Source organism: Coffea eugenioides, chromosome 9, assembly GCF_003713205.1.
Source record: "Coffea eugenioides isolate CCC68of chromosome 9, Ceug_1.0, whole genome shotgun sequence".
Taxonomy (NCBI): Eukaryota; Viridiplantae; Streptophyta; class Magnoliopsida; order Gentianales; family Rubiaceae; genus Coffea; species Coffea eugenioides.
Window position 1 is genome coordinate 21,364,768 of NC_040043.1, and position 17,554 is coordinate 21,382,321.

Sequence of the window (17,554 nt, forward strand, 5' to 3'; positions counted from 1 at the left end):
ATTGCCCGTTGTCTGAACATAAAAATCTCTTCCAACTCCCAACTGCCTCACATTTCCCTAATTTGTATCAAAAACCCTAAGTTTTTCAAATCAGACTTCTTGTGGTTGGTTCGTGCATCACCATTAATTCATATTGCACTCTTCATCTATCTTATACACTTTGCACCACTTCCTACATCAACATCTGATTACATTACACCATGGTTAGAATTAGAGGTGGTTCTACGGGGGTCGGACAATCTTTTAGACTTAGGGATGAGGATATTGAAATTGTGGAACCCTCTACCAAAGCATCCAAAAAGAAAACTGCAAATAGAGGTGAAAAGGTAAAGCAAAATGCTCAAAGGAAGCGCGATGCTCCAACTGTTGAGCCATCTGATGAGCAGATGGAAGAGCATCACTCTGAAGAAAATCTAGGTGGTAGGAGTGCAGAAGAAATGGAGGAACCCACCCATGCTGAAGTGACTGTCTCGAAATCTCCTAGGAAAAGAAAAAGGTCTGCCCAAAAGGGAAGCACTCCTCAATCAAATGCAGAGAAAAATGCTGAGGTTCAGCACACCCCTGAGCCATCTACCAGAAAATCTTCACGGACAAGGCCTGAGGTTCAGAATACTGAGTTATCTGCCAAGCAAACTGCAAAAAGGAAACGGTCTGGAAAGGAACCAGTGACTCAGCCTGCTAAGGAACCTTCTCCTCTGCCAAAATTCATTGATGACGAGGCCAGAGACAGATTTGAGTTGATCTCACAAAAGGGTTTCATCACTCAAAGGACCATTTTTCCTCCTGAATTTTGTAAGCTTGACCTCGAACATATCATTAAACTCTTTGAGTTCCAAAAATGGATTCATCTTCTGTCCATCCCCAATACTTTTTACCCTGATATGCTTTATCAGTTCTTTGCAAATCTCAGAAAGGGTAACTCACACACTGAACTCATCTCTAGGGTCAATTCTGTAGACATCACATTAACTCCTGACATTGTGAATTCCATTCTGAAAACAAGTATTGAATCTGGTTTTAAAGGAAAATTGCAAATTTCTTTTCATATGAAGAATATCCCTCTACCTATCATCATTTTCACGTTACTAAACTCATGACCTATTTTCAATCACATTTCAACACTCCTGCTGAGGCAAGATTAGAAGATCTTAGTCCTCAGAACTTGATAATTTTTACCATCATTTCAAATCTGTTGGTGCCCACAATCCAGCTCTTCCATGGCCAAAATCCAGCTCTCATCATTTAATGCATCAGCAACATTTTTGGGCTCAAGATGTGAGACCAATGCAAAATTATCCATTAATTGTCTAGAGGAGGAACGTGTTCTGACCTTTTTAGATGGATCCCCAGTGATAAGTTCCTTGGGATGATTTTGGACGAATTTTCAGCCTCTTGGAAGATCATTTGGAATTTCAGTGTCACTGTCATTGTCTTCTCTAGCAGGACTGTCTTGATTTTCATCTTCCTTTGAATTATTTTCTGATGGAGCTGTGCCTTGATTGCTGATTGTTAGCCTCTTTAATTCTTCTCGAATACCTGCATCATCATCTTCACCGCAACTCATGGAAGTGTCACCATTAGATTCATCAAAAGTGATATGTATAGCTTCTTCTATAACCAGAGTTCTACGATTATAAACTCTAAAACCTCTCTTGTTTTCACAATTTTTTTTCTTCATTGGACATTCATTTGCATAGTGACCAGGTTGGCCGCATTCAAAGCACTTATCAGTTTACTTTTTGTTGAATTTCAGCTTTCCTTTATTTCTGAAGTTGTTGGACTGATTTGGAAAGGAATTGCTATGTCCTCCTTTTCTGAATCTTCTCTTGTTGAGTATTCTTTTGAAGTCTCGTGTGATGAGTGCAATGTCACTATCATCACCTTTCATGTCATCTCCATCCAGAGAGATTGTATCATCTTCTTCTTGTGAAATCTTCAGAGCAATGCTCTTTCTAACTCTTGTGTCTTCTTCTTCCTGCACCTTAGACTTGAGTTTTAGCTCGTAAGAGGTGAGTGAATTTATAAGGGATTCAATAGATAAAGTGTTTAGATCTTTGGCTTCCTCAATGACAGTCATTTTGCTCTCCCAATCCTTTGATAGAGCGTTCAGAATTTTTCTGTTTTTCTCACCTAGAGAGTAATCTTTGTCAAGAACTTCTAGATCCTTAATAAGATCATTGAATCTGCAATACATCTTGTCGATATTTTCGTGAGGTTCCATCTTAAAGGATTCATACTTCGTGACCAGAATAGACTTCTTCTGTTCTCTCACATTTTCATTTCCTTCGTGTATTTCTCGAAATTTGTCCCAGATTTCTTTTACAGATTTACAGCCCTTGACTCTAACAGATTCGTTTGAGTCTAAAGCACTGTACAGTAAGTTCATCGCCTTGGCATTAAGAGTGAGATGGGTTCTATCTTCAGCAGTTAATTCCCTTCTTGTTTTTGGTCTAGGCCTGTTTGTCTCTGTATCAATAGTAGAGGCATCAAATGGACCTTCATTGACAATAAACCATAGCTCAATATCAATAGATTGTAAGAAGATAATCATCATTTCCTTCCAACTCACATAGTTTGAACCATTGAACATAGGAGGTCTAGTTACAGATTGTCCCTCAAAGAACATGGTATTGTTGGTTGTCATTTTTACTCCTAAGCGGATTGAGCTTAATCTCAAGGAGACCAAGCTCTGATACCAGAGCTTGATCAGGTAGTAGTTGACACTCCGTCAACTTTCAAGTAAAGTAACCAGTCCAGTAGAGCACTACTTTACACCAAACTCCGTCCACCAAACATACCCCTTACCTGGTCCGAACGCCTCAACAGGAACAGTGGTGGTAATATTCGAGTATACCGGGAATCTAGAATTTTCAATACCCAAAGATTCCCGAGGAACAGTCCCTATGGTTTGTTAATTTTCCTCGACCAAGTCTTTGTTGGCTCGATTCCATTGACTCCCATGGGGTTGAGCTCAGGTTTAACAGGAAGATCGTCGGATACACCTTTAAACGACATCAGGTCATGCATAGTAACAGATTCCAGTTTATACAGTAAACAGTCACACAGGCAAGAGAGACGAGTGCGATAAAATACACTCTCGTCTCGTCCAGAATAAACAGATATTACAGTCATTCAAGTAACGAATTGCAGGTACAAGTAATTAAGTAAGCAACAAGTCATGCAAGTGGTATACTCATTAGTCAAGCAAAAGGACTTCAAAAGTTTCCTTCTCAAGTATACCTTTGATCACCGACTCGTCTTAAGAATAACCAAAATAAAATAATTATGGTTCCCAAATCCACAAACCTGGTAAACGGAATGTATAATTGAGGTTCGACTACGAGTCGTAATCCTATCCGAATAAACTACGAATGCAAGGATACAAAAGTGTGGCTTCGGGATGGAAAAAGTAACGGTTGGTTCTAAAACACGAACAACCCCAAAACCCTTCATATATCACCAAATAAAAGTTCCAAAAACCAACCATAATCAAGCTCCTCATCCATCATAGATAGTTTTCTTACTCAAGTCCAAGCCTTAGATCACGAATATTATGTCAAGCAAAGGAAATTCTAAAATCATCAAGTTCCACTCACCTTTTGGTATTTTAGTCACAACTGAAGCTAAACTTATCAGATTGAGGCACATTTTATGGCATTTTGAAGCTAAGACATAGACCTACATTTCTTATTAAGACATCGACACCCAGTTCTTGCATTTTCAAGGTCAAAAGTTGAAATTTCAGAGAAAACAGAAAACTGTCCGTGAAATAGGGCATTTGGGCAGTCAAGGGTATTTTAGTCATTTCACAAGATACAGTACTCTTATTGAGCTGAAATTTTACAGATAGATAGTTAACTCAATTTCCTACAACTTTCATGTTTTGAGCAAGAGCTGATTCGGCCTTTATCATAGACGAATATGCAGGTCAGTTTGGGTCCAAAAATAGGGCAGAATCATAATCTGAAATTGATACACACAAACTGAAATTTTTCGTAGGCAAGTAAAACTAGCATATAAAAGCTCAATATTACACATAACAAAACTATCAATCTAAGGCTAATGCTCAAGCATCAAATAAGAGCAGGAAATTTACCATAAAGCTGAAATTTCCCACATCACCACCTCAAGTCATCATATATCTCATAAAACTACATATTTTGCAACTCCAACCACAAGTATGCTAGTATTAGAAGTAAAAAGGGATTTGTTTAGGAAAGTTACCTAGTAACCTCAAGAAAGGTAAAAACTTAGAGTTTCTTCCTCCAAAATCACTCCACCAACACCTTTAATCCTCATTAGCAAGTAACTTTTATGGAGTAAGTTGAGATTTTAATGGTTGTAACTCAAGATTTGTGGAAGAAATTGAAGATGCAAGATGAAGTTTTTCTCTCTTTTCTCCTCTCAACTGGTTTGGCCAAGTTAGAGAAAGAAATGAAAACAATTTGGTCAAAATTTGATTTTAGAAAAGTTAAATAACCTTGGTCAAAATTCAACTCCCAATAGTTTCACAACACTTGGCTTTTAGGGTTTTGTTCTCATCTCTTTGTTTACCAAAGGTTAATCTATCTAGTTAATTTCTAATTATCTCTTAACACCTTGTAAAATAATATCCCTTAATGCCAAACTTCATCTAGTCGTCAAAATTTTATCACACAAATCGCACTAGCGGGTCCCACGTCCATAACGCACCTCAAACTTAACATGTAATAACTTATACCAAGAAAATGATTTAAAAATGATACTCACTTATAAAAATTTCTGAAAAATTAATATAACAAAATAAAGTAAGGAAAATGCACGCGGAAAAAAATAAAATAAAATAAGAGAAATTTTACGGGTCCTCACAAATATATCACATGATATTCATACTATTCAGATAAAATCAAATAGGTATATATATGGGTTTAAAAAAATGGTTATTCGTACATATGATCAATGAGGGATCAAAAAATTCATTTTGAAAAATGTGAGGGATGAAAAAATTCATTTTGTGAAATGTGAGAAACGAAATAATTTATTTTGTAAAATGTTAGGAACGAAAAAATTTATTTTGTAAAATATAAAGGATTATGAATCAAAATATGTAAATTTTGATTTGATAATTTTGCTTTTAAAAAATGATAATGTGCAAGAAGCCTGGCGGATTCCAACTAAAAACTAGTTGAAAATCTAAATAGGAATCAAATTTGATCAATGTGAATTTATAAAGAATGTAAAATTATATTTTTAAAAGTGAAGGATAAAAAAAATTATTTTATAAAATATGAGAAACGTTTTGAACGAGAAATTAGCCTCTCCCCGGGTCCCACCAACCGTGCCGTTGCACCGCCCTTTTTTTAATACACTGTAGCACTTAATCTAAACATTTTGTTATACACTGGCCGTTTCTGGCCTTTCATAGACTTGACTGCTGGTTTAATCGGATAACTGTGCCCTGCTTCTTTTAATTACTTTGGAAAAGAGAACAAAGAACAAGGGTTCATCGAGAGTGCGTGGGTTGCGAAAGGTGAAATTTCTCCACCAACTCTCTGCAACAACAAGGTAGGTTCTTTCATCTCTCCTTTTTCTCCCTAAATTTCGTCAATTTTCTTGCTCTAATTCCTTTGGCCGAAAATCTCTGCCCAAACTTTTTTGAATTATGGGTGAAATCGCCTTCTTCTTCTTCTGGGATTGTTTGAGTTATTCCTGCAATTACCTCTTCTTGCCCGATTGTAAATTTTCTCTCATTTTCTTCTAATTTTCCCCAATTTTCAGATATTGCAAGTACCTTCTCCTTCTCCCTAATTCCTTTGTCCAAAAATTTCTACCGAAAATTTTGGGTATTATTTGAGTTATGGTGAAATCACCTTCTTCTTTTGGGATTGTTTGAGATATCCGCTCAATTACCTCCTTTCTTTTGGGTTTCTAAAGATGCAAATCCTTTGTTGTTCTATATATGTTGATTTTCTGTAATGGCTATTTTTGTGGTGGAGAAATAAAAAGTCTGTGCGATTTTGATACCTGAATGGATTATGACATTGAAACGAATTAAGTCCCCAAATGGTTTATGTATTCATCTGTGGCAACGTTTCTTTTTCATTTTTTACGGGTTGCAGTGCTGTATTTGACATTGTGTATTAGTTTGGTACAATTTTAGTAGCAAGGGGGTGATTTAATAATTTTTTTGATGGCTTTCATTTGCTCAAGGCTTATAATGGTTCCTGTTTCTGTTTTAATCAATTGTTTCTGCGGATGCACTTGATACGTGTTTCATTACTAAGAGAGAACTAAATTAAAGGCTCAGAGCAGTTGATTATCATGATTTTTCATTTCTGTGAGCATTTATTTCTAAGCTTTTTAACTGAATGTATAGCTTTTGATACTAGTGAGTTTATAAAGTCAATTGGAGTCTTTACGGCATTTTGATGGTTTGAGTTTTCTGCCCTCACTTTTGTCTGTATTGAGTTAGTCTCTTATAATAATTGAGTTCGAATCAATCAATTTTATGAAACAACAACAGAGGTTTTCACTTTGAGAAAAAATCGGAAAGAAAGAAGGGTCCCCGGAAGGTCCTGGTTGTGGTAGGTAAACCTATATAAGTTAGTTAAGTTACCAACATAAAAAGAAAAAAAAACAACTTGGTTTCTTTTCTGCCCAAAGTGCATGATAAGTAGATTTGGTATTATATTCTGTGTTGGGAAGTTAACCAACTAATGGAATTTCATGTCTACTACAATTTGCTTTGCATTGCCTGCCTAAAATTTTGATGACTTTCTGATCCTATTTTGCGTCTCTAGACCTGGATACTAATGACTATTATCTTAGTTAATTTCCAGATGATACCTTAAAAGAAATGACTAGCTTTTTTTTTTGTGGATGCTAATCCTCAATTTTCTTTTCCTTAATGATGTAAAAAATTGGAATTTGTTACCCCATTTACTTTATTTTTTGTGTTCAGACTTCAGAGTTCAGCTATCCTTCTCATCTTCCATTTTTTTTTCTACTTTTCTTCACAAACCAAACTTCAGAGATCGTATATCCTTCTTCTGTTACATTTTTTCCTGGTTTTCTTCACTCCTTACTCAAATATCTTCTCCTATTCTCTGTTTTGCATATTTTTCTCTTATGATTTTTTCTTAAATATCTAAGTAATTAAGAAACTTGGGTTTTCATTGTTGTTCTTCTTTACAGTATTGAAGAAGCAGTCTGTGCATCTATGGCTCTGTTAGATTGAGATCTGATCTCATATATTTCCAATTTCGTTGTAGATTAGGATTTTCCCTAATTATATGATTTTGTTATGTGTTCTTCAATTTTTGTAGTAACAGATTCAGGTAGTTATTCTTTCATTATTTTGTTTTATGCTTCTATATTTCTTTTGCTATTTATTTCCAATCTATTTAGGTTTAATTTTTTCCCCATTATTTACTTTGCCAAATTTGTTTCTTAGGAGCTTTGAGCGTCTTCTGTTTGTCATGGGATGAGTTTGTATCTGCTATTGCTACAAGGTATAATCCTTTTTTTCCTTGCTCATATTGATTAATTTTCAGTTTTGGTTTTCAAGTTTTTATTTATTAAATTTTTTCCCCTCCAATAAACTGCAGTTTCTTTCGTCTCGTGCCATCAACATAATAAAAAACTTGAGGTATTGGGTTTTGTGCTATATTTAGTTGCTTAAATTTTACTTTTTTGCTGTTACAAATCATTTAGTTGTTTTTTTTTTTTTTGCTTTTTGTTGAGGTTACTTTCATGTAATATTGTCAATTTTAAGTTGTTTCTTTTCTTGCACACACGTTAGATCTACATGTGTAAATCATTTTGCATTGCATAGTTTTTGTTCTACTTAATGTGTCTAAGAATATTTTGGGGTATTTTCTGCACGTGGATATAAATATTTCCTTTGGTCAAAATCATCCTAAGATTTACCAAATCTGTTCACCTCCTTAACAAGCCTACTTGGTTTTGGGTACAAGTCCTGGTCTCAATTAGTTTAGCCTTGCTTGGTTGAAGTTCAATGTCATTGCAGTTTCATTTTATGGCACAGTGCTTCCATGTTTTTGGTGTCCCAGAGTCACTTTTTACTTTGTGTGCTGAGGGTATTTCTTTTTCTCCAATTTATAAGTGTTTGATTGAATTCAATGTGGTGGAAAAACTACTAGATGCCTGATGAGAAAGTGAAAGATAGGTATGTCATGTTAATTTGCTGGAAACATATTGCTCTGTTATTTCATGGAATTGTCATTTTGAGGATATATATGTGTGGCTTAAAGATAGGGAATATCTAAAAGGTACATGACAACTTAAATGACCATATCCTGGATCAAATTTTGGCTCCAAAAACAATAATTTTATGTCTTTCCAGTACTTATGAAGTTTATAATATATAATGAGAATAAACCATAAAAGGAATGAGCTTTAGTTGATGAAAACTCAAACAAGGAGTGGTATGAGTGCTTTCCCGTTTACTTGACCTGATAGTTTTGTATATATAGGTTAGGCACACACATTTTAAATCCCCCCTTCCCTCTTTCTGCTTCTTAAATGTCATTCCTCTCCTGCTTGAAAACAAAATTAAAAATGGAGGTTTTATAACTAGATGAGAAATTGTCTTGAGCATGCATTCAAAAAGACAATTGCCTTTAAGGAATTGGAAAAATTTTTCAACTTTCCAACAATGAAGTTCCCTCCTTTTTTTTCCACACATTTGGCATTATGATGTTATCCTTGCATTTTGATTTTTGACTTAACAACCTTGCAAATGCTTTCTAGAGCATTTCATGCCAACCGGTTTGTCCATTGGTTTAGTTTTTTGGGTTGTTTTTATTCATCATCTCCTGGACAGTAATTTTGTTAGCAGCAAGATCATATTCTTACATTCTAAGGTAACTTTTTAGAGAATGAATTTCTGACTATTTCTTTTAGGGAAAATCGTTCAAAACGTCCCTCACATTTTGTAAAATGACTTTTTTCATTTCTTACTTTTAGAAGTGTATTTTTACGTCACTTAAAAATTCACATTGGTCAAATTTGGTTCTTATCTAGATTTCTGACTAGTTTTTGGCTGGAATTCAACACATGCTGCATGTGATAATTTTTAAAGGGTAAAATTGTCAAATCAAAATTTATATAATTTATTTATAGTCCCTTACATTTTACAAAATGAATTGTTTGGTCCCTTCCAATTCACAAAATAAATTTTTTCATCGCTCACATTTCACAAAATGAATTTTTTCATCTCTTATTGATCATGTGTACGAATGGTTTTTTTTTTTTTGTTTTAAATTCATGTATACATCTATTTGATTTCATCTGAATAGTACAAATAACATGTAATATATCTCTATTTGATTTCACCTAAATAGACTAATTGTAGTTGTACATATGTTATTCAATCGATATATATATGGATTTAAATCTAATAATTTTATTTTAAACCTATATATATATATATATGATTTCACCATGTGAATCTATTCAATGTTTGTAGCCTTTTCTATTTTGGTAATAATTCATTTATTGAGTTGTTTAATAAGACCATCTAATTAATCGTTGTTAATTCGAATTCTATAGTCATGCTAACAAATTGCAGTTTAAATCTGAAATTTTACTCGCTACCTTTAACACCAACAGTTGAATTTCTTGCCTTATGAGTATCTTAAAATTTGAAAGTGTCAATTATTTACTTCTTTTTGTCATACTTTTCCTTTGTTTATTTTTTGTCTAAATTTAATTCAATATAAACACTTGATAATGTTTAGAATTAAATGTCTTTTTTTGTTTTCAATTTTCGAGTAAAAGGAATGACCATAAGTGAAAAATTAACAATTTTTTAAACCCCTGTATATATCTATTTTAATTTCACCTGAACAGTACGTTCAGGCAAAATCAAATAAAGATATATTACATGCTATTCGTATTGTTCAGATGAGATCAAATAGATATATACATTAGTTTAAAAAAAGGTTATTCATACACATGAACAATGTGAGATAAAATTTATTTTGTAAAATATGAGGGATGAAAAAATTCATTTTGTAAAATGTGAGGGACGAAACAATTCATTTTGTGAAATGTGAGGGACAAAAAAATTCATTTTGTGAAATGTGAGAGATTGTGGATTGGATTATGTAAATTTTGATTTGATAATTTTGTCCTTAAAAAATGATCATGTGCAAGACACATGGTGGATTTCGACAAAAAATTAGTCGGAAACCTAGATAGGGATCAAATTTGACCAATGTGAATTTGTAAGGGACGTAAAAATACATTTTTAAAAGTGAGGGATGAAAAAAGTCATTTTGCAAAATGTGAGGGACATTTTGAACGATTTTCCCTTTCTTGTATGGCTATGCAAGTTTTGAAAATGATCACCATAATGAACATTTTCTAATTTCATCATTGGTAATGACAGATTATTTAACTTGTAGACCCCTAAATTGGAATTGGATCCCACTATTTTCTCACATGCTGTCATTTCTGAAGTTAAGCCATATTTGCAATCGAAAAGTACATGTGCTTTATTTTTCTAAAAAACTAAAGCCATACTCCCATCTAATTTGTGATATTTTCAATGCTCAGGACATGTAAATGTTGAGACTTCTTATGTTTGCTTGCCTTTGTAGGAGTGCTATGAGGAGTTGATGAAGTTCACGCTTGAAACTGATCCAAAAATTAAAGATATATATTAAAAACTTTGTGAAAGGCTTTTGCGCTTCAGATTCTTTGTTGGAGAATTCTATAGGTAATTTATAAATCTACTATGTTCATTCATTTCACTTTTTCTTCTATTGATCTTCTTTGATATTTCGGACATCAAATAATGTAAATGAACTTGGAAAGGCTGCTACTGCATTAGCATAAAAGAAACTTGAGTGAATACAAAATATAATTTAATAAATTCGAACAAGATCTGTTCCATAAACAAAAGATCCTATTCTTCAAAAACCTGTAACCACTGAAAAGTATCAAATATTCTGAATTAAATATCAGATTTGTTCTGTTTTTGGTAACACGTTTTTGCTGCAGTTTCCTATTTTGATATTAATTACGTCTCCCATCCATATTTAGTAGAAGGGGTTTTTGAATACCTGACAAATGACTATGCTCGTTTCAGCAAAAACATTTATACTTCAAACTTGAAATGTGGAATATTGGGTGTGTTTGAATATCATATTATTTGCAAAAAATTATTTCCTTGCTTCACAAACACATTTTTCAATCAACCTTCTTTATCTTCCCAATCACCTTTTATCTCACATACATCACATCATAAAAAGTGCTAAAGTAAATATTTCAAATATCCTCCTATGCAGACACAGTCAATATCTTCATCTTATTCTGCTTTATATTTCACGTTGACTTCTGCTCTCTACTTGTATGTTTTTCAGTGATCCAGCTACTGCAAAACATACCATAAGACCTGGGATAATGGACATGGAGGTTTGTTAACTCTAATTGGAAGAGTCATTATCATATACCTAATCCTCTATGAGTAGTAATTTTTGAAAAAGAGAGTGTGTGTGTGTCATGAAACCTTTTTATCCCTTTTACCATTTGCATGTTGGTTTTGTTACAATTGTTGTACATATTATTAACTATGATAAATTAACTGATTTTTACCTGCCATTAGCAAAATCCCTCAATGAGAAAGGAGAATGACTGAAATTGTGAATACATTTGTTTGCTAAACTTTAGGCATTTGTGGGATGTTATGGGAACGCTTACTAGCAGAGTTTTGGAGTTTGTAGCGTTTGTCATTGGTGTTGGTGGCTGTCAATGTGGTTTGTTTGGTTACTTCGAGTAGTTTCTGTGAAGGGATTTGGCTGGAGAAAATTGTTTCTTTTCGGATTAGTGATTGACTAAAGCCTCAGTTCACTCTTAAATGAAATGTGATTAGGAAGTAATGGTGTTGTCAAATAAACTGCAGGGTTTTGTTGTCTAGAACATAATGAATAGTCAGGATATTCAGTTCATGATATATTTTTATTATTTAGTTGCATGAATTTTGCTTGCTGTCAGAAACCATATGTAGTAATCTTCTGGATGGACTTAGGTTGAATAAAGCTTTTTTTTAGCGGGGGAATAAGTTGTTTATTCTTTTCTTTCCAATTGTTTTTAATTTCTTATGATTGTAGTATGCCTGAAACCTCTAGGATCCTAAACCTCTAGGACAGTTTAGGACAGTTTCAACTGAAGGATTTTGCTTTTGTCATTGGTTTTTACAAGAGATCTATTTAACTGTAACATGGATCTGTCTAAGATGAGCAGCAAGGCAATTTTTTCTGATACATAGTTCTTAGATAGTGAATTTTAGACATATGACTAATGTTATAAGAATAAATGATGTTTGTCTTACTTTGTCAGACGTTAATCAATTGCATCAGAAATGTTTCCTTGAGAGATGTTCACTTGAAGTTATAAATTTTGAGCTGAATTTGTCTATAGATTTCTGGACTTTTATGAGTTTATAAGCTTTGAAAACGGCGATGCAAAAGTAGAACTTCAAGTGAGAAATAGGTAATGGATATTGACTCTTGAAAAGAAAAAGGAAAAAAAGCAACTGACTGCTGTATTGGATTACTCATTAAAGACTTTTGTTTCCAGTTATTCTGCTTCTTGGTACTGCAGACTTTGTAACCTTTTTAAAATACTGTGTATTACCAAATTATATATGCATGATATCAAATATCATTACTACTGCACGATTATATAAAGATAACATTTTAAAAAAAAATAACAATTGCACAGGTACTAGGTGCACGTGCCTTGCATGGGATGTTTTTCTAGTGATAGAAAACATATAGTTTCTGGTGATTTCTGTTGCACCAGAAAACCCTAATCCTATCTCTTGCACAGCCACTAGCCCAAGGAACCCCAAAAAGGAGAAGGTGGGTGGTGGAGAAAAGGGAAAAAAAGAAAAAGAAAAAAAAAAGAAAAAGAGAGAACAGATGGAAGACCCCCAAGCCAACGGCGACCACAATCACAACCACATTCCTAAGAAACTCAAGTTGTCTTCTCCATCCTCATTCATATCTGACTCTGAAATACGGCAAGAGTTTGCCCACCACCAGCTGGGTATTGCTCGAATTAACAATGGTTCCTTTGGCAGCTGTCCAGCCTCCATCATCGCTGCTCAGAAGCGGTGGCAGCTCCGGTTCCTACAGCAACCCGACGACTTCTTCTTCAACCACCTCCAAAACGGCATCCTCCGCTCCCGCACCCTCATCACGTCCCTCATAAATGCTGACCACGTTGATGAGGTCTCCATCGTTGACAATGCCACCACTGCAGCTGCCATTGTCCTTCAACATGTTGGTTGGGCCTTTGCCGAGGGCCGCTTTCAGAAGGGTGATGCCGTTGTCATGCTCCACTGCGCCTTTCAGGCTGTCAAGAAGTCCATCGAGGCTTATGTCACCCGCGCCGGTGGCTCCGTCATTGTGGTCCAGCTTCCCTTTCCCATCCATTCTGACCAGGAAATCATTGCCGAGTTTCGCAAAGGCTTGGCCATGGGTAAGGCCCACGGTAGGAAAGTTAGGCTTGCCATTATTGATCACATTACGTCAATGCCCTGTGTCGTCATTCCCGTACGTGAATTGGTTCAGATTTGCCGAGAAGAAGGTGTGGAGCAGGTGTTTGTGGATGCTGCCCATGCCATTGGCAGCGTTCATGTTGATGTTAAAGAAATTGGGGCTGATTTTTATGTCAGCAACTTGCACAAGTGGTTCTTTTGTCCGCCCTCCGTTGCTTTCTTGTACTGTAGAAAGTCCCCTATAGCCCTTGATTTGCACCATCCTGTAGTCTCCCATGAATATGGGAATGGCTTGGCAATAGAGAGTGCCTGGATTGGCACGCGAGACTACAGTTCTCAGCTGGTCGTTCCAGATGTCTTAGATTTCGTCAATAGATTTGAAGGTGGTATTGCTGGCATTAGAAAAAGGAACCATGATGCCGTTGTAAGAATGGGGGAATTGTTGGCCAGAGCGTGGGGCACTCATCTTGGATCTCCTCCTGAGATGTGTCCCAGCATGGCCATGGTTGGTTTGCCTTCGAGTTTGAGGATTTCAAGTGATGATGATGCATTAAAGTTGAGGACTCATTTGCGGGACCATTTTGAAGTAGAGGTCCCTATTTATTACCAGGCCCTGAAAGACGGGGAGATTGGAGGGGACAACTGGGATGGTAGAGTAGCTGGATATGCCCGTATTTCTCATCAAGTTTACAACACCGTGGATGATTATCTCAAGTTGAGAGATGCCATTAACCAGCTTGTCAAAGATGGAGTCACGTGCAGCGACCTGCCTTAAGAATGAAGAGGTCTGTATCATGGGCATTTGTTGTTGTTCTTAGTCTCTGTCTGCCTGGACATCTGCTTGTCCAATAAACGTTGAAGAGCTGAGGCCATGATCCTTCCAAGCGCTTAGTAAAAAGTGATCTGATTAGTGACTGGCAATAGTTGGGGTATATTTTGATTTTTATCCTGGTGTTAAATTTTAGCAATAACTTTTGATAACTTTATTATCAAGTCTATAATTCCATCTCTCTTAAATTTCACTCTACACGTTTCCTTCCATATGAGGTAGAGTCAGCTAATCCTGCTGAAATAACTCTGCTTCTTTAAATATGATGCCATGGGGTTTTACAATTGTATGGCCTGCCTAAGTTTGAAAGCTGTGGAGTATTCACTTCTCGTTTTGAGAACACTAAATTTCTGCACGATATTATTCACTCTTTATTAGTAAAAGTCTTGCAAATAGAAGTTGTGAAACCGATTTGACGTCTTTAGGTATCTGATGTGGTTGAAAATGATGAGCCCCTTGCCTCCCTCGTCTTCTTGGGGTGTGGTTATCATGAGAACATGTTTTTCTTCTTGTACTCTGTCTAAAAATGAATAAATAATCAGTGGAAGGAAAGTAACGAGTGCATATGTGTGCGGGTTAATATGTCAATTCCAATGAATTATGTACACAAACAATTTGATTCTTGATTTATGTAAAAATATACACTTTAAGGTGTCCTAGCTCGTAAAAATTGGAAGATTTTGCTAATTTAACTTCAAACAGAGCCAAACACAGGAGCAGTTCCAACTTATGAGCATTTTCATATTTGGAAGACAGCTCTCAATTAAATCTAGTTCCTGTTTGTCTTGTTTATCGTCTCTTCTACACTTCTCTGAATGCTTGGTCGGACCTAATTGGAAAGATGTATAACTAATGACTACTTCGTTGTTCATTTTCAACATCCTTAGATTGGTATGGACATTTTAATGGGTCGGAAATCATACTAATATCATTAAGAAGATATTTGCGTTAGAATCTGTTTAAGATGTTTTTCATTGTTTTAGAAACTGTTTTAGATGTTTTCATTGTTTAGGAACTGTTTTAGATGTTTTAAATAACTTAAGGAAGATCTCTGGCCACTTGACGATTGATTTTGTTCATCTGTTGTTAAATTGTCTATTTGAAGCAGCATATCTTTACAGCATAATTCGCCATATAGACACCAACCTGTGTTGCATTTGTAGATCTTAGTAGGCACTCTGTGTAACTGCCCTAGAATAAATGAATAATCATGGATAAGGGCCTTGTTACACCTCTCTTCCGGTTTTTGATTTATGGCTTTACAGTTGCACTGTTTGTATGATGGCCTTGTAACCTTTATGATGCAAAACACTTCGTAAAAATGCTGCTGAATTACAACGGTTGAAAAATCAATTACTGAGATATGATTGATAACATGTATTTTGGAAGAAAAATGTGACGCCCCGAAAAGAATAAGTGTGAGAACCCGGAAATTTTCTAATTTTCTAGGGTTTATTTTATTTAATCGTCCGCCTTTTCTACATTTTCTTGATTAGAAAAATTCCCCAGATAAAGTTTATGAGCAAAGATAGTTTTAAAATGATTTTTCTAGTATCGGTTAGTTTTTGAGAAATTAAGAGCGTATTTTGAACGTGGTACCCGCAAGTGCGGTAAATGCATTATATTTTTGACAACTTGTTGGAATTTTGTATTAAGTGATATTATTTTACAAAGTGTTAAAATATTTGTATTGGAGAGACAAAAAGATAAGTTTTAAACCTAAAGGGTGACAAGTGTCACCTTCCTATTCAACCTTGACTTTGACCATTATTTCTTACCTTTACTAATACTCAATTTTGACCCAAAAAGCACCTAAATTTCTGCAAGCTTGGCCGAACCTCTTGGAGCAAAAATACAAGAAGAAAGCCTTCAACTCCAACTCCATTTCTTGCTCAATCTTGTGAATCAACCGTTAAACTTTCAAATTCCTCCACAAAAGTCACTTGTTTAGGAAGATTGAAGGTAGTGGTGGAGTGATTAGAGAAGGCAAAGGACTTGTAGACACCAAATTTTTGGTGTAATTTCATTTACTGTTTGTTTTTAGTTTTTTATTTGTCGTGCTAGTTTTATTCGATTTTTAGTTTTTAGTTTATGGTTTTATTTTTATTTTTAAGTTATTAGCATAGAATTTCTTGAAATGAAAAAAGAGGAAAAGGAAAAATCATGAAAAAAGAGGAAAAAGGAAAAGAAGAAATAGCATTTTTGTTTTTTATGTATCTATTTTAGTCATTTCTACTTAATTTAAATTTTGTTTTTGTTTGATTCATTTAGGAATGGAAAATGAAAAGATGATGAATTGGAATTTGCACTTTCTTGTTTCTAGTTTATTTTTCATCCAATGTTAATTAAATTGTTTTTGTTATTTGTTTTTACTATTATCAATGTTAATTACTTTAAAAAAAAAAAAAAAAAAAAAAAAAAAAGGGAATACGCGATGGCAAGCTGCGTTTTTACGCAGCTTGCAAGTAAGGGCTCGGGCAGCCCTTGGCTGCAATTTTAGAGGAGACAATGGGAGTTTTAGGGTTGGGGTGGCCCCATATAAATAGCAAAGGCAGCAGCAGCCGCAAGGAGGATGGCATTGGAGCGAAGGTTGAGCAAAAGAAACCCACGGAGGATAGGGGGGACGGCTAAAAGGAAAAACGGTGAACTGAGAATAGAACAGAGAGAAGGGGAGAGTTCTTTGAAAAGAACGGCAAAAGAAAAACACAAGAGCCAACGGGTAGCAAAAGAGAAATCTGGGGGTAAGGCGGCGAAGGAAGAAATCAAACAACAAAAGGCGGCTGGGTAGACTTTGTGGCTTACGAAAAGCATTGAAAGCTGAGAGAATCAGTGGGCTAAGAGTAGAGGGAGTGTGTGTGACCGGAAAAGGAGAACCAGCAAAAGGAAGGTGATTTTGGAGAAGCCATGAAGAGCGGCGGCTGAACAAGAAGGAACGTGGCTGTGTTCCAGAAATTTCTTCACCAGAAACCTGTGGCGTTGAAGTTGACATCCTCACGCAAGTTATTCGATTTCTGCTTGGTTCACAGGATCCCCTACGGTGCTAAAGGTAATCCCTTTACTTTATATCTTCTAGCAAGCCCAACAAATATGAGAATTATGTAGGTTTGAGACTAGTTTTGATTCATTCTTGCCGTTTCTTTTTGCTGTTTCTGTTTGTTTCTGTTTGTGTGCTCTTCTCATGACATTCAATGGTTGGTTTCTTGCATTTTTGGGAT

At 35.2% G+C, this 17,554-nt stretch overlaps 1 protein-coding gene across 7 annotated transcripts; it reads left to right on the plus strand.

The window, feature by feature from the left end:
• Positions 1-5,396: 5,396 nt before the first annotated feature.
• Positions 5,397-14,686, plus strand: LOC113783236 (L-cysteine desulfhydrase-like). 7 transcript variants are annotated; one of them, XM_027329312.1, is made up of 6 exons: positions 5,397-5,544; positions 7,433-7,490; positions 7,587-7,627; positions 10,605-10,723; positions 11,370-11,421; positions 12,730-14,686. In XM_027329312.1, the coding sequence occupies exon 6, from the start codon at positions 12,930-12,932 to the stop codon at positions 14,283-14,285; it is 1,356 nt and encodes a 451-aa protein (XP_027185113.1). In that variant the 5' UTR covers positions 5,397-5,544; positions 7,433-7,490; positions 7,587-7,627; positions 10,605-10,723; positions 11,370-11,421; positions 12,730-12,929; the 3' UTR covers positions 14,286-14,686. The 7 variants fall into 7 exon arrangements, with proteins under 7 accessions (XP_027185113.1, XP_027185114.1, XP_027185115.1 ...); XM_027329313.1 differs by having other exon boundaries at positions 12,838-14,686; XM_027329314.1 differs by lacking the exon at positions 11,370-11,421.
• Positions 14,687-17,554: the final 2,868 nt, after the last annotated feature.